The 14,889-nt window shown below is 43.2% G+C and overlaps 1 protein-coding gene across 1 annotated transcript in view; it reads right to left on the bottom strand.

Moving 5' to 3' along the window:
• Positions 1-5,404: 5,404 nt before the first annotated feature.
• RUMY1 (regulator of UNG2 and MKLN1 interacting yippee protein 1) overlaps positions 5,405-14,889 on the bottom strand; it is a 90,083-nt gene continuing 80,598 nt past the window's right edge. Inside the window, exon 5 of the mRNA XM_088448550.1 lies at positions 5,405-8,063. Within this exon, the coding sequence (XP_088304676.1) occupies positions 7,963-8,063 (101 nt within the window). The 3' untranslated portion in view covers positions 5,405-7,962. The remainder of the gene's footprint in view (positions 8,064-14,889) is intronic.

Raw genomic sequence — 14,889 nt, 5'->3', positions numbered from 1 at the left:
GTAGTAGTGGAAAAATTTAGAATGAGAAGTTATAGATTGAAACATCTTTTAAGCATTAAGGACAAAATCTTAAAAATGGAGAGATCTGCTCTATAAGAGGGTAAAAAAGAAGATGACAAGAGCGACAAAAGCAATAAGTTCATTTGGTCCACAAAATATTCTATGGCTAGCCCAGTTATACCGTGAGTATCAAGAGCCACTTGACCTATAGCAGCGGTTTTCAACCGGTGTGCCGCGGCACACTAGTGTGCCGTGGCCGGTTGTGAAGTGTGCCGCGGGGCTGTCAGAGCCACCGGGCACATTTTACTGTACTTCAGCATCCCGGGCTGCTGAGCTCCTCTGGGAGACTCAGGCGCGACCAGGTAGTGACCTGCAAAGATGCGGCGGCGTGACATCACAGGTCACGCATGCCGCGTTGTCCACTGCCCTCCAGCCCGCTCTGCCAGCCAACGCCCTGCGCCAATCAGCCAGCCCGCGCTCTGTCCAGGCAAGCTCTGCAGCTTGCCTGGAAGCCCGCCTGCACGCGATCCTGCTTCAGTGTGAGTGACAAGGGGGGAAGAAATGTGGGTTTTGTGGGGGCCAGACATTTTTTTCTTCTTCGAGGGTACCAGCTATAGTTTATTTTTTCGTGGGAACCAGTCATGTCATTTTTTTTTAGCGAGAACCAGCCATATGTTATTCAGCCATATATTTGCCTATTTAGTGGGGAACAATGTGTTTTGTTTTGTTTTTTGTTTCTGTGGGGCCAGCCATAGGTTTCTTTTTCTGTGGGGAGCAATTCTGTGGGGAGCAATGTGGTATGGTTGTTTTTTTTGTGGGGAGCAATGTGGGTTTTTTTTCTGTTAGGCCAGCCAATGGGATTGTTTTATTCTTATGGGGGCCAATGTAGTGTGTTTTTTATTCTTGTGGGGGCCAATGTAGTGTGTTTTGTTCCTATGGGAACTAATGTAGTGTGTTTTTTCATAGTCCGCGCACACCGCATCGCCGGATAGTGTGCCTTGGCAATTTTAAAATCTTGTGTAGTGTGCCGCGAGTTAAAAAAGGTTGAAAATCACTGGCCTATAGTGTCAAGTGACCAAGAATTACCGGTATTTAAAAACACAAGACCTATGCTCAGTTATAGAAGGGGCCGTAATTTGCATGACATTTTAGTCAAAGCCGATGTCACCAATCTAACACAACAATAGGGTCTCTTTGGACAGGTTAAAAAACCAGGCTGCTATAAATGTCCATCTGTACTACCTGTGGTTATTTAAAAACTGGTGTTGAATTTAATCATCCACATTCCAATGTCAAGTATAAAATCAGGCATGTTCTAACTTGCAGTACACAGTTTGTAATTTATTTTATATTATGTCCTTGCAGCAAGTATTATGTTGGGATGACCACCCGTGCATTCAAAGAACGAATGGCCTTGCATCGTTCGGCCATTAGACAATCGTTATTGGGAAAAGACATTGAACAGCCAGTGGGTAAACATTTCAAACAACACCAACACACTCTTGCTTCTTTAAAATACATACATAAAATACATGCATCGACCACGTTCCTCCGAAACCTAGAGGTGGTGACAGAGTACAGGATCTCATGAGATTAGAAACGAAGTGGATTTTACGTTTAAACACATTGTTCCCATATGGTTTGAACGAAAAAATTAATTGGAACGGTCTTCAGTAATAGAGCCAAATAGGTCCTATGCCTTGAGGAATAAAAAATAATAATAATAAATAGAGGTCATAGTTGCATTGGAAAAAGGGATAGACTTTGTTGTTATGTTGGATGATTTTTTCTATGAACTGTTTGGATTTTCTCCAAGCATTATATATTGTAATACTTTATGAACGTTCTTGTATTAGTGATCAGTGTCCAATAGGTTCTTCAATGTATTGAAAATAGAACAATATCTTAATTATATTATATATTGTGTAGTTAATTATCTTTATTTAACTTTTGATAGATATGCTAACTAGCTACATGCTGCTCGTTATATTGTTCGGGTTATTAGTCCCGTTTGGTGGCGTATTATGTTTGTTAAATCTCTCAGGCTCCCGGACGGAGGGAGAGACGTGTTTATGTAGCCATGCGTTGCCATGACTACTCTTTGGCACACGGCGATGACGTCACCAGTGAGTGACGCTGAACGGGCGTGGACGCTGCTCCCCTCCGTCGGAAGCATGAGAAGGACACGATCAGGTATATAAGGTAAGCGTGTGTTTGTATAGGTATTTAATTCTTGTGATCTTGAGAACGGGGCTCTGCGCAGTCCCGGAACGTTGATCTACATGTTATTTCCATAAAGGATTCTTTTTTGCAAAGTCCTGGAGTGACCTGTTTGGTTTAGTACTTTTTATAAGTACCTTTCCTACTATCTCTCTCTCTCTCTCTCTCTCTATATATATATATATATCGCTGTTTGTAGTCCGGCACTCAGCAATGTAGATAATGTAGCTTGCCTGGGTGCACAGCCAAGGGGGTAATGCACACAGACGGGAACGGCAGGCACTCAACAGGACCAAATAACTAAACAATAATAGAGCCACACGGAGCCAGTGTATAAATCAACGTTTCAGCAGTCGAGTTGCTTTTATCAAGACATGACTTGATAAAAGCAGCTCGACTGCTGAAACGTTGATTTATACACTGGCTCCGTGTGGCTCTATTATTGTTTAGTTATTTGGTCCTGTTGAGTGCCTGCTGTTCCCGTCTGTGTATATATATATATATATATATATATATAGTACAATGTAACAAACAGATCTCAACCGGTTTCTATTATTATCAGTGTAAATTCCTATAAAAGATCACAATAAAATGGCATAAAAAAAACAATAAGACAAAAAGAAAACATAACGTCTCTTATGTCTATACTCAGGGGTCTTTAAATTGATCCCCTTTAATGGCTATTAGTGTGCAAGCTTGCCACAGCAGTTTTTTGCCTTTTATGTGTAGATCTGTAACAAGTTAGCAAGGAGCTAATTTCCAAAGTCCTGTTATTGCTGGCCCGGTCAACAGGATCTCCTGGGCTATATTCACCTTAGTGCCTTGAACCTATTTGAGATCATTAGCACAGGTACATAAAATGCCGTGCTGTTTAGCAGTGTACTCAGTTTATTATGCCGCGTCCCCAGACATTGAGCGGCTAGCATGTACAACCGCGTTTAATTGTCACTAGTCAGGTGCTAGCAATCTCCTCCTTACACAGAGCCGCTATTCCAGGTGTCACCTTGCAGCATCTGTGTAGGGGCAGACCTCTGTGGCTAGCAGTTAGCAAAGGTGATGTCTCCAGGCAAGTTGTCATCCACTGAGGGCACCAAACAATAGATCCACACTTGTGAAGGAACAAACGGCTTAATTTTGGATACAGATTTGTGTGTAGTCACAAACACATAATAGTTTATGCAGCTGTGAGACATAGAAAAAACTCTCAGTGATAGATAGCATATTTATACTAAGGTTTAGTATCAGCACCTGATTTAAATTTTTTTTTGTACTTTCTCCATACTGTGCTGTCTTCAATAAATATCGGCACCAGACACACCCTCAGACCACAAAAAAAGGAGTCACTGCACGCTGCTCTTCTTTCATGCAAATCACAAGAGGGGCAGCCATTTTTTCTTGTGCTGCAGTCACAAATGAACTGACGTAACACGTTCAAACCTGCACATCAGTGACTGGGGAGACAGTGACCTAGTACGGAAAGCGTTGATAAGACAGTGCGGCCAACAGAAGTTTTAATATAAATGGAGTACGGATAATTTTTGACTCACCCTGGTATATTACACCAAGTTGTTAAGTATGAAGATTTTATAGTTAGGTGAGGAATTCCCTGTTGGCAAAGTTATAAATGCTCAATAAAGTGGGGTGTGATCGCAAACAACTGAATTATTATTTACATGTAAAATAAATATTTGACTGTGTGTTAGTCTAAAACTCTTAGAAGTGATAAAAGATAAGCATCAATCATCACTTGCAACACATGGAATAAATCTTCTGTTAGGATATTGTTAACTTAATGGGATGGCAAAAGGTAACCTAGCTAGAGCTTGAAGCTAAACAAAATTAATTTTCCTCTGCCAATTCTGATGTTAAAGGCAGTGGCGTAACTAGGGCTGGGCGAGCAGGGTGCGTGCCCTGGGTGCCGCCGGCCATGGTACCGGGCCACCCTAGTTAGCCAGTTTAGCGCTGACCGCAGTGAGTGCGGTCAGCGCTACACATTTACACAGGACCGGCGCTAGGCTTCTAGCGCCGGTCCTGTGCTGCACAGCTGAGCCCGTTCCCTCCCCCTGAGCGCTTGTCCAATAGCGCCAGGAGGCGGGCTCAGGCTGTGCATAACACACGCATCGCCGTCAGCGATGCGTGTGTTAAACAGCAGCCAATGATAGTCAGATAGACTCTCATTGACTGCTGCAGCACCCACTGCAAGAGCCGGGCTTCCGTCCGGCTCCTGCAGTGGGTAATGGGACAGACATCATGACATTATGACGTCTCTCCCAGAATGCTGAGCGCGCCAGCCCGGAGGACTGGCGGGCGGCGGCGGCGGGAGCGGTGTCACGGTCCAGAGCAGCAACGTGGATTCAGGTAAGTATATTTGTGTATGTTTTTTTTAAACCTGCCTGCACTAATGGGGGCACAACGGGGGAGGGGGGTGGCTACTACTGGGGGGACCTCTACTGGGGTTGGCTTCTACTGGGGGCACCATTACTTGGAGGACCTCTACTGGGGGAGGGCTAGTATTGGGGACAGCCGCAGGGGGGAGGGTTAGGTTTAGGGCTCCCGAGGGGGACTTAGGGTTAGGCACCCCCCCGGGAGGGTTAGGCTAGGGGGAGGGAGGGTTAGGTACCCCCGGGGGACTTAGGTCTAGGTAGCGGGGAAGGGGAGGGGTTAGGCACTTAGAGGGGGGATTAGTGTTAGGCACTTGGGTGGGAAGTTAGGGTTAGGCACCCCTAAGGAGGGTTAGGGTTAGTGGATACTTACCTATCCACGATCGGGATTTCCAGCGCTGTCGGGCTTCCGCTGCGTCGCACTCTGCTCCTGTCATGCTGCCGCTGACGCAGCCGGCGGTATATCATACCTATTCCGTCTAATGTGTACCCGGCTTAAGAGTTTTAAGCAATCCAGTTAAAAACAAATCCTGTCAATTAAAACTATTCAAATATGATACTCTCCAGTAGGAAATCCCACTAACAAATAGCAATCTAGATCCTCTTTAAGCAATAAATATTTAATAGCCTTAGTGAAACACAAATTCAAAAATAAGCAATGAGAAGCAATATTATTTTGGTATATAACAATAGGGTTATATTTCTACAAATTTACTAGAAGACTTATTACATCTTCCCAGACAAACCCTGACCTACATGCATTTTTTTCACACAAATAAAAATGTTAAAGCTGAACACAGGAACTTGTAAAAATATATAGATGAATTAGATTGAATTAATTGAAATTGAGGATCAATGAACAAATTTTTAAAGTCTCAGCTGTAAAAGTACAAATTTCCATACTGTGCATGCAAACTAAAATGTGTCTGTATTTAGAGTTGAAAAGGTAAACTCAGTACAGTTTAGGGTGCATACACATAAGTGTAGCGTACTCTAAAGCCGTAGGAGGCATATCACACCTGGTGTAAATATGTTATGATGATAACACAAGCAGCACAATTTACCATCTACTGATTGGCTGAGAGTACTGTACTTCATTTATTAGAACATTTATACAGAAAATGGGACTTCTGCATTTATTGTAGACTGTCAAGACACGATTCTCTTATTCTCTCTTACGTCTATAACTCTTCATTACGTTATATTATTTACGTTATTGCTTTTAACTGGACATACCTTTGTACAGTATATAAGGGATTCAAAACACATAAAAACTACAGTTTTGCAGCTGTCTTTATATGCATACAATCAGGCCAACAAAAATTCCATTCTATATAAAAGTAGATGGAACTAAAGATGTGTCCTCATTCACCTATCCTTTTTGTGCCATATTGCGCAATTTTGATGCTCCACCATGAGTGCTTTGTCCCAAATTTTATTTCTTAATGCTCTAATAGTGTACTAAGAATTTAGGATTCATATTTTTGTCATAAAGGAATTAGTATAAAGAGGCAGATTAAGCTTAACGATGCATGATGTGAGTCACTAGTATAGGTCCTCTGTCTCAGTTCACTATTAACGAAAAATTCTGGAAAAAGTACACAATCTAAGTACTTAGGATTAGTATTATTGACACAAAAGAATTGGTATAAAGTCACAGATTAAGATGCATATTTCAAGGAAGAGTCACATGGCGCGACTAAGTCACAAAGTCGATGGGGCGCTAAATGGCGCAATTTGAGGATAGGTGCAAGCGACATAGTAGAATCTGGCTTGATGCGCACTCTGGCCTGTAGGCAGAATCATTTTCCCAGTGATTTTTGCTGCTCTGCAGCCCCGGGCCGATTCTGCAGAGCACCACTCTGGAGATTTACGGATAGGCAAGTATAACACTATATGTGTGCATTTTGTGCGGTGAGGACCCCCGTGGTTCCAGGGGCCTATGTGCACCGCACACCCTGCACCCATTATAGATATGCCTCTGGATAGATGTATGTGGACACATCTGTATGGTTTCACTTTATGTGACATGAAATGATAGCTTAAATTCTTTGCATCTGTGGGATATACAGTATAAGAGGGATGTAGTCAGAATGTAGACATTCATAATGTCGCCATCGTCTGAATGTCGACATGTTCAGAATGTCAACATTACGTCAGTGTCGACATTGTGAATGTTGATATGTTAAATGTCAACATTCAAACATACCACACCTGTATAAGAAGGTGGCACGGGACATGAGATATGCACATTTGCATTGTGGATGTGATTAAAAAAAGAGACATCACATATGGATTCCATTTGAAGCCACTGTAAAAATCTTCCCAGACAAACCCTGACCTACATGCATTTTTTTCACACAAATATGCTAAACTAGACATCACTAATAACAGAGAGGTATAAACCAAACAAAATGAATATGTCTTTAAAAATACAAATATATTATTTCATATTTAAATGACATGCTTCCAACAATACAATTCTGCATACAGATATTGATTAAAGAGCAATGTCATTGCTTATGTCATTGTCAGAGACTAAAGGTGCGTACACACGGACAGATATATATCGTTCCGATATGACCGATAACGATATACCGTTCATTTTTATGCAGTGAATGACCAACGATGCGCGTTCCTGCATAAACGATAACGATATCTATGATCTTCCGTGCATGCAGGCCAATCTGGACGATATCGTCAACTTTGCCTGTTCAGAGATGTGGCAGGATGACTCACTGAAAGATATCTTTCATGTCGTTGGTGGTACAAATCGTCCCGTGTGTACGCACCTTAACAACACGTATTACAGCTAATACAATATAGACTTCTGACATGTAAATAGTGATTGCTTTAGTTCAAAGGAAACAAGTTCATTATCATTTGGTTCATGAAGGTACAATCATCTTTAGGACAGATAATTTTGGAATGACAAAAAAAAGGCAAAATGGGTTTATCACCCTCAGATTATTTTATGGTCTTGCAACTTTTACTATACTAAAAACATAAGTAATAGTTGCAGGAGGGCATGCACATATCAATAAATTAAATGTCACATGAAGATGGATGAGCCCTATAATGCAACACAAAACAAATCTATGAGGATACAATTCTCCTCCATTACTATACAGATAACAGAAATCCTCATTTTATGGCCTGTAAACTACAGCCAGTCCTTTAAAGATATGAGCCAAAGCAGTGACACTGAATAGTAGTTTTATGTAAAATCCCTAAGGGAGAGGAAAGTCTTCATCACAAGGCTCGTCATAGGATTTTTGTGTAATCCGGAACTGGTTTCAGCGGCTGTTAGAAACCTTTCCCTTGTGCGTCTTTCAGTTTTCTCCTATAGAGAAATCCAGATCTATCTAAGACAGAGTTCATGCTCTTCTTCATACAAGCTTAACATCCCTTCATGTGTTTCATCTGTATCAGGAAGATCTCTCCATAATAGTGTGTTCAAACCTAGTAACACCAAAGTAGAAAAAAATAAATCAAATTACGGATATAAATGAGAACTTATTATCATTAAATATCGGCATATAAATACATACACAAGATTTTCATTTTAGGCCTCATTTGCACCCTAATATGTTCTAGGTGGGAATGTCATAAAATATACACACTTTTAAAACAAATAAAATGCAGCAGAAAGCCCAATATATGAAAATGCACATACATATTAATGTCTAGTATTCGGGAGTGAGAGGTGGTTACTGGAAACAAAGCAGGGCACAGGTCAGAGGCACATCTAAGAAGGCAAGTCTTGAGATGAAGGTGTAGTTTTGAGGGATTTGTAGGGAAGGGTAAATCATTTGAACTGGATTCTGGAGAGCACAGGGAGCTGAGTAGGGATTGGCAGAGTTGTTTGGGGATAATGGAATCTCCATGTGGAGATAGCAGAGATAGTTGTAATGCATAATAGAGGGAGTGAAATGGAGTATGTGCAAGAGGTAGAGTTGAACCAGGTAGTTAATTAAGAGTTATAGTAGACTTATCTTAACTCTATTTCTTCGAAGTCTATAGGGTCCACAGGGATGCCATGGGTGTATGTGGTTACAGTGATCCGGGTACCAAATAGTCAAAGCTTTAGCTCCCATGATACACCGGTCCTCCTCCACATATACCCTGCCCCCAGCCACAGGCAGACAGTTTTGTAAACAAGCCCAAGGCAGAAGCAGGAGAGAGGAGAAGGAAGAACAATGTACACAAGAAACACTCTCACAAAAGATTAGGTAATCCGTGACCAAGAGAAAAAATATCCATTGAAGCCAGGTGCATCAGGGTGGGCGCCCTATGGACTTAGAAGAAATAGAGTTAATAAAGGTAAGTCTACCATAGCTCTTAATTTCTTCATCAGGGTCCATAGGGCTCCACAGAGATGCAATGGGGATGCCCCAAAGCAGTTTCCTCTAAGGATGGGGACGCTCCTGAGCAGGAAGGAGAATCCGACGCCCAAAGGAAGCATCCTAAGAGGCAAAGGTGTCAAAGATGTAGAATCTGGGAAAGGTGTGGATGGAAGACCAGGTGGCCACCTTGCACAATTGTTTAGCAGAAGCGCCATGTCGAACCGCCCACGAGGGTCTCACAGACCGAGTACAATGTGCTGTAATCCTATTTGGAACACAGTGACCAGCTTGTGTGTAGGTCTGAGAGAATGTCATGCAGAGCCAACGAGCCAGAGTCTGTTTGTTAGCTGGCTAGCCTCACTTGTGAAAGCCATAAAACGGGGGAAAAGCAGCGGACAGCGGGTGCCCAGGATCTCCTGCCCATTGTCCCATGCCAGACTGGACCCCAGTGTCGCCGGGGCCTGTAAGTGACAGCCAGGTTTGGCTGCGCTGTGACATTACCCCCCCTTCTAGGGGTGGACATCAAACTCCCCACAAATGGCTTGCCAGTAAATTTATGAAAATTTCTAAGGACTTGAGGTGCATGAATAACCGAGGCCTTAACCCAACAACATTCTTCTGGACCATATCCTTTGCAATCCACCAGAAATTGAACTGAACCTCAGGACATTCTGGAGTCCAAAATCTGTTCAACTTCATACTCCTCTTGGTGATCCACTGGAATTGCAGAAGGAGGATTGCAATGTCTCGAATATAGACTGATCACCAGAGGTTTGAGAAGAGAGAGACATGAAATACGTTGGTAATCTTGAGAGTACCAGGAAGTTTTAAATGGACAGCCACCAGATTGATTACCTGAAGGATCTTGAAAGGACCAATGAATCTGTGAGCAAACTTCATGGTAGGGACTTTCAATCACAAGTGTTTAGTAGATAACCAGACTTTATCACCAGGGTTCAATACAGGACTCTTCCTTCTCTTCTTGTCTGCCACCCGTTTATACCTGGCAGAGGTTTTACACAATATCTTCTTCTCTCCAAATCTTGAGGAACCGACTCACTGTGCCACCAACAGCTGGATGGGATACTAACTGAAGATTCGGCAACTCGGGTATCACAGGATGCAACCCATACTGAATAAAGAACAGAGAGTACCCCAATGCCTCATTATACAAATTATTGTGAGCAAATTCAGCCCATGGCAACAAAAAAACCCTAGATCTTGATTCACATGCTCTGTTTGACCATTACTCTGAGAGTGGTATGCAGAAGAAAAACTTTAGTTGATATCAAAGCACTTGCATAAAAACATTCAGAACCTAGAAGAAGTAAATTGCACCCCACGGTCTGAAACTATGTCTTTGGGAAATTCATGTAGCTTGAAGATATCCTTTATAAATAAGTCAGCCAATTTTGGAGCCAACGGTAACCCTTTCAATGGGACAAACTGAGCAACCTTGGGGAACCACTACCCAGATTGTATTGAAATCCTGGCAGGAAGGTAGATCCATTATGAAGTCCATGGAAATATGAGAAAAAGGACTATCAGGTACCGAAAGTGGACATAAAGAAACAAAGGGAAGTTGAGGAGGCACCTTGTATTGAGCACAGGTGATACAGGATGCCACAAAGTCTTTATCATTGTGACGTACAGTCGGCCACCAATACTTCTTGAGGATCAACTCCAGTGTTTTTCCCACTCCTGCATGGACCAGAGAAGCGTGAAGAATGAGCCCACTGAAGTAATTTAGGGCCTGATTCAGCTTTGGGAATACAGTAGGATATAGCACGGAACTGATCATCTTGGTAAAACCATGCTGCACTGCAGTGAGGCAGATTTAAAATGTACAGGGAGATTTAGATTTGGGAGGGGGGTGTATAAACTGACATCTAAATTACAGTGTAAAAATAAAGCGGTGCAGTATTTGTTGGCTACATGCAAAAGCAGCCAGTATTTACCCTGTATGCAAAATAAAATGTATGCATTTGCACCCCTTGCATTGCAACATGGTTTGTCCTGGTTCACAGTTACTTGCTATATCTTACTCTATTCCCAAAACTGAATAAGGCTCTTTAGGACCTGATTCAGACCCGCTCGCTAGGATGCGTTTGCTCGTAGCTGGCCGATTTTCACATTGTGAGAATAGGCAAGCATCACAATGTGTGTGCGCGAACCAGTGCGAAAGATCGGGAAGTGTTCACTCACTGCGCACAGCCTGTCCAGCAGAGCAAGTGACAAGATAAGCAGTTTATGGATGGTGACAGGGGCTGGCTGTTAGAAAAGGGGGAGTGGAGATGCGAACGCATCCCTGGTAGAATCTTGACCTTAGTAACTGCAACTAAACTAAAGAATTGGCTTGACCTCCTGTACTTCATTCTCCTCGGTGGAACTAAATGCTTGAGACAGAGCGTCAGCTTTCACGTTTTTACAACTTGGACGTTAGTTTAAAACGATTGAAAAACAGCGACAATCTGGACTGATGATAATTCAGGCAATGAGCAGTTTTGAGATAAGCGAGATTCTGGTGATCTGTAAAAACCGTGACCAGAAATTTTGACCCCTCCAACAGATATCTCCACTCTTGCAAAGCCAGTTTAATTGCTAGCAACTCCTTATCCCCGACTGTATAGTGTTTCTCTGGTACCGAGAATTTACGGGAAGAGAAACCACAAGAGTACCATTTATCCTTCTGGGATAAGACCGCCCCAACACCAACTATAGAGGCGACCACCTCCAGGAAGAATGGTTGATTACAATTGGGTTGTCTCAGAATGGGGCTTGAAATTAAACACTGCTTTCATTTGACAAACGCTTCCTCTGCATCCTATGGCCAAACCCTGGTATCCTGGCATTTCTTGGAGAGTGCAGTGGTTGGGGCTGCGATAGATGAATAGTTTCTTATAAATTGATGATAAAATTTGCAGAAACCAAGGAAATGTTGTATCGCCTTTAGGGTCTCATTTCCTAACAAGTTTTATCACCAAAACAAGTAATACATTTCACTGTGTATGATAAATGGTGCTCCAGCCAATCAGCTCCCAACTGTCCACTGTTACAGTTGGGAGCTGATTGGCTGGAGCATTTCTCTAATTTTCTAATTTGCAGTAGAGCTGATAAGTATGAAGTCGGGATAAAACTTCAGATGTGCTTGCAATGACTTGCCAAATCTTTGCAGAATATCAATATGTCATCAAGATATACTATTGCATACTGGTACAACAGATTTCGAAAGATGTGGTTCATGAACTTCTGAAAAACCACAGGTGCATTACTTAAACCAAAAGGCATGACCAAATACTGCCCATCTCGAGTGTTAAAGGAAGTTTTCCACTCATCCCCTGCTTGGATTCTAATCATATTGTATGCACCACGAAGATTTAATTTAGTAAATATCTTTGCACCTTTTATTCGATCGAAGAGCTCAGATATTAGTGGTAGGGGGTCCTGATCTTTGATAGGAATGGTGTTCAAACCCCGGTAATCCAATGCACGGTCTCAAGCCTCCAGCTTTCTTCTTGACAAAGAAAACACTAGCACCTGCAGGTGATTTGGATTCTCGGATAGGCCCGCTTTCATGATTATACTTGATATAGTCAGTTACTGATTGGGTCTCCGGAAGTAACAGGGGAAACACTCTTCCATGGGCGGCATCTTCCCTGGCAATAACTGTATGGCGCAATCCCACTCTCGATGAGCAGGAAGTGTCTCAGTAAAAATGCTACTGAATACTTCCCTGAAAGACTGGTATGGAGCGGGTAGAGAATCATCTGGGACGATGTTTGTACTCTGGATGACATGATATGGCGGTCTGATTAATGATACACATCTCTGATAACACTGAGATCCCCATGACAAAATTTGGAGCTCATTCCAGTGTAATGAAGGAGCATGCTGGCGTAACCATAGAAAACCAAGGATAATCGGACTATCAGCTAAAGGAATTATGTAGAAAGAAATAACTCTTTGTGAAGAGCGCCAACTTGCATGGTAATCTCTGGAGTCCTGAAACTGATGGTGACCATAGGAAATGTATTCCCATCTACCCCAATGACACAGAGTGGACTTTGTAAAGGAACACTATGGATTCCTAACTCCTGGACCTTTTTAGCAGTGATAAAATTACCATCGGCTCTTGAATTCAGAAAGGCTTTAAGGAGGCTTGGTGGGTTTTTCTAACAGCAGGATCACATTGAAGGCAAACTGTGGTCAAACTTTCTCGGATGGGGTGTGCTGGAGTGCACCTAAGCTGACCAACCCTCGATCAGTTAGGCGTTGTCGTTTCCCGGACGTTTAGGACAATGAATGAGATGATCTGGATCACCGCAGTACAGGCACAGTTTATTCTTGAATCTCCTTTCTCTCTCCGCAACTGGCAAACGTGATTTTCCAATCTGCAAGGGTTCCTCACTATACTGGGGCAGTAAAATGAGGTACAAGCTTGAAGCTGAAGCGCAGAGATTGCTCCCGAATTCTCTTTCTGTGGCACCGGTCTATGCTGATGCATTAGGAGATTAAATCGTCCAAGGATGTGGGCAACTCTCTGGATGCTAAGACGTCTTTCATTTTCTTGGAAAGTCCTTGCATAAAGGCCGCGTCCAGAGCTTTAATGTTCCATCTAAATTCAGAGGCAAGGGTTCGGAATTTCACTGCAATTTGACCTGCAGTCTGGCTTCCTTGTTTTAATTGTAGGATAGCTGATGAAGCAGACAATACCCTGCCGGGCTCATCGAAAATTTTTCTGAAAGCTTCGAAAAATTTAGAGCTGTCATTAACCACAGGATCATTCCTTTCCCATAGTGGAGAAACCCAGGCAAGAGCCTGTCCGGACAGCGAGGAGATAACGTAGGCCACCTTGGTTCTCTCTGAGAAAAAAATTGTCACTTGGATCGCGAATTGGATTGAGCACCAATTCAGAAAACCCCTACAACTTTTGGGTTCTCCTTCATATTTGGAGGGATTTGGAATTCACAATGGTGCGGATGCCCCAGCCGCTGGAACAGACACCGTAGATGGGGACGCCGGCCGTACAGGAGAAGATTGCAGACTGCCAACCTGCTGCATTAACATCTGCAGGCACTGCATGATTTGGGCCTGGTCCCGTTCTTGCTTTTCCACTCGACCGAGCAAATTTTCCAATAAGTCGCGTGGCAAGGGATCACTAGCATCATCCATTTTTTTTTTCCCAGTGTATTCGGTCACTTACTTTCAGGTGGATATTGGATGCAACCCGTATTTGGGGATTGGCATGACCTATTTTTGTGGTGCGGAGTCTAATGTGCCGGCGGTATTCACCAGGGACCCTCACAAGAGGGTATGGACTTGGCTACGTCTGACACACAGGTCGCAGCCCTCAGAATAGGTTCCCCTATACAGGAGCTGGCAAACTCTGTATGGAGCAGAGAACACTTTCAGCGTAGTCGACAGGTCGGGTCAGAAACAAATGGACAAGATGGTACCAAGGAGCAAAACGTATGCGGGTAACAGTGGAAGGCCAAGGTCAGAACCAGATATCAAACGCAGTACCAGGTGTCTGATGAAATCGGAGTCACGAACAAAGCCAAGGTCAGGAACAAATAACAGGATATGGACAGAATGCTGGAGTAAGGTAATGGAGCCTATACTCTGACACTGAAGAGCTCCCAGGAACTTCCTTAAATAGGTCAAGGTGAGTACAGCGCCAAGTCAGATCACCCCATTTCCCACGCCTGTCCCTTTAAATCTTGAACAGAGTGGCACACGCAACCCTATGGGAGGAGAGGGGAAAGAGCAGCTGACAGCGGAAGGGAGATCTCCCATTCGCTGTCCCACGCCAGACCGGACCCCAGTGTTGCCAGACCCGGTGACTGCCGGGTTCAGATGCGCTGTGACAGCAAGCACGGGAGAGAACCTAAAACCTGTGGGGTCATAACCTCTGAGGGAGCACAATTGAAAGTAAGAGTGCC

The sequence above is a fragment of the Taudactylus pleione genome, unplaced genomic scaffold (genome assembly GCF_031769625.1).
Source record: "Taudactylus pleione unplaced genomic scaffold, aTauple2 ptg000458l, whole genome shotgun sequence".
NCBI lineage: Eukaryota > Metazoa > Chordata > Amphibia > Anura > Myobatrachidae > Taudactylus > Taudactylus pleione.
The sequence above is the reverse complement of the archived record's forward strand: the minus strand, read 5'-3'. Positions and strand labels throughout refer to the sequence as shown.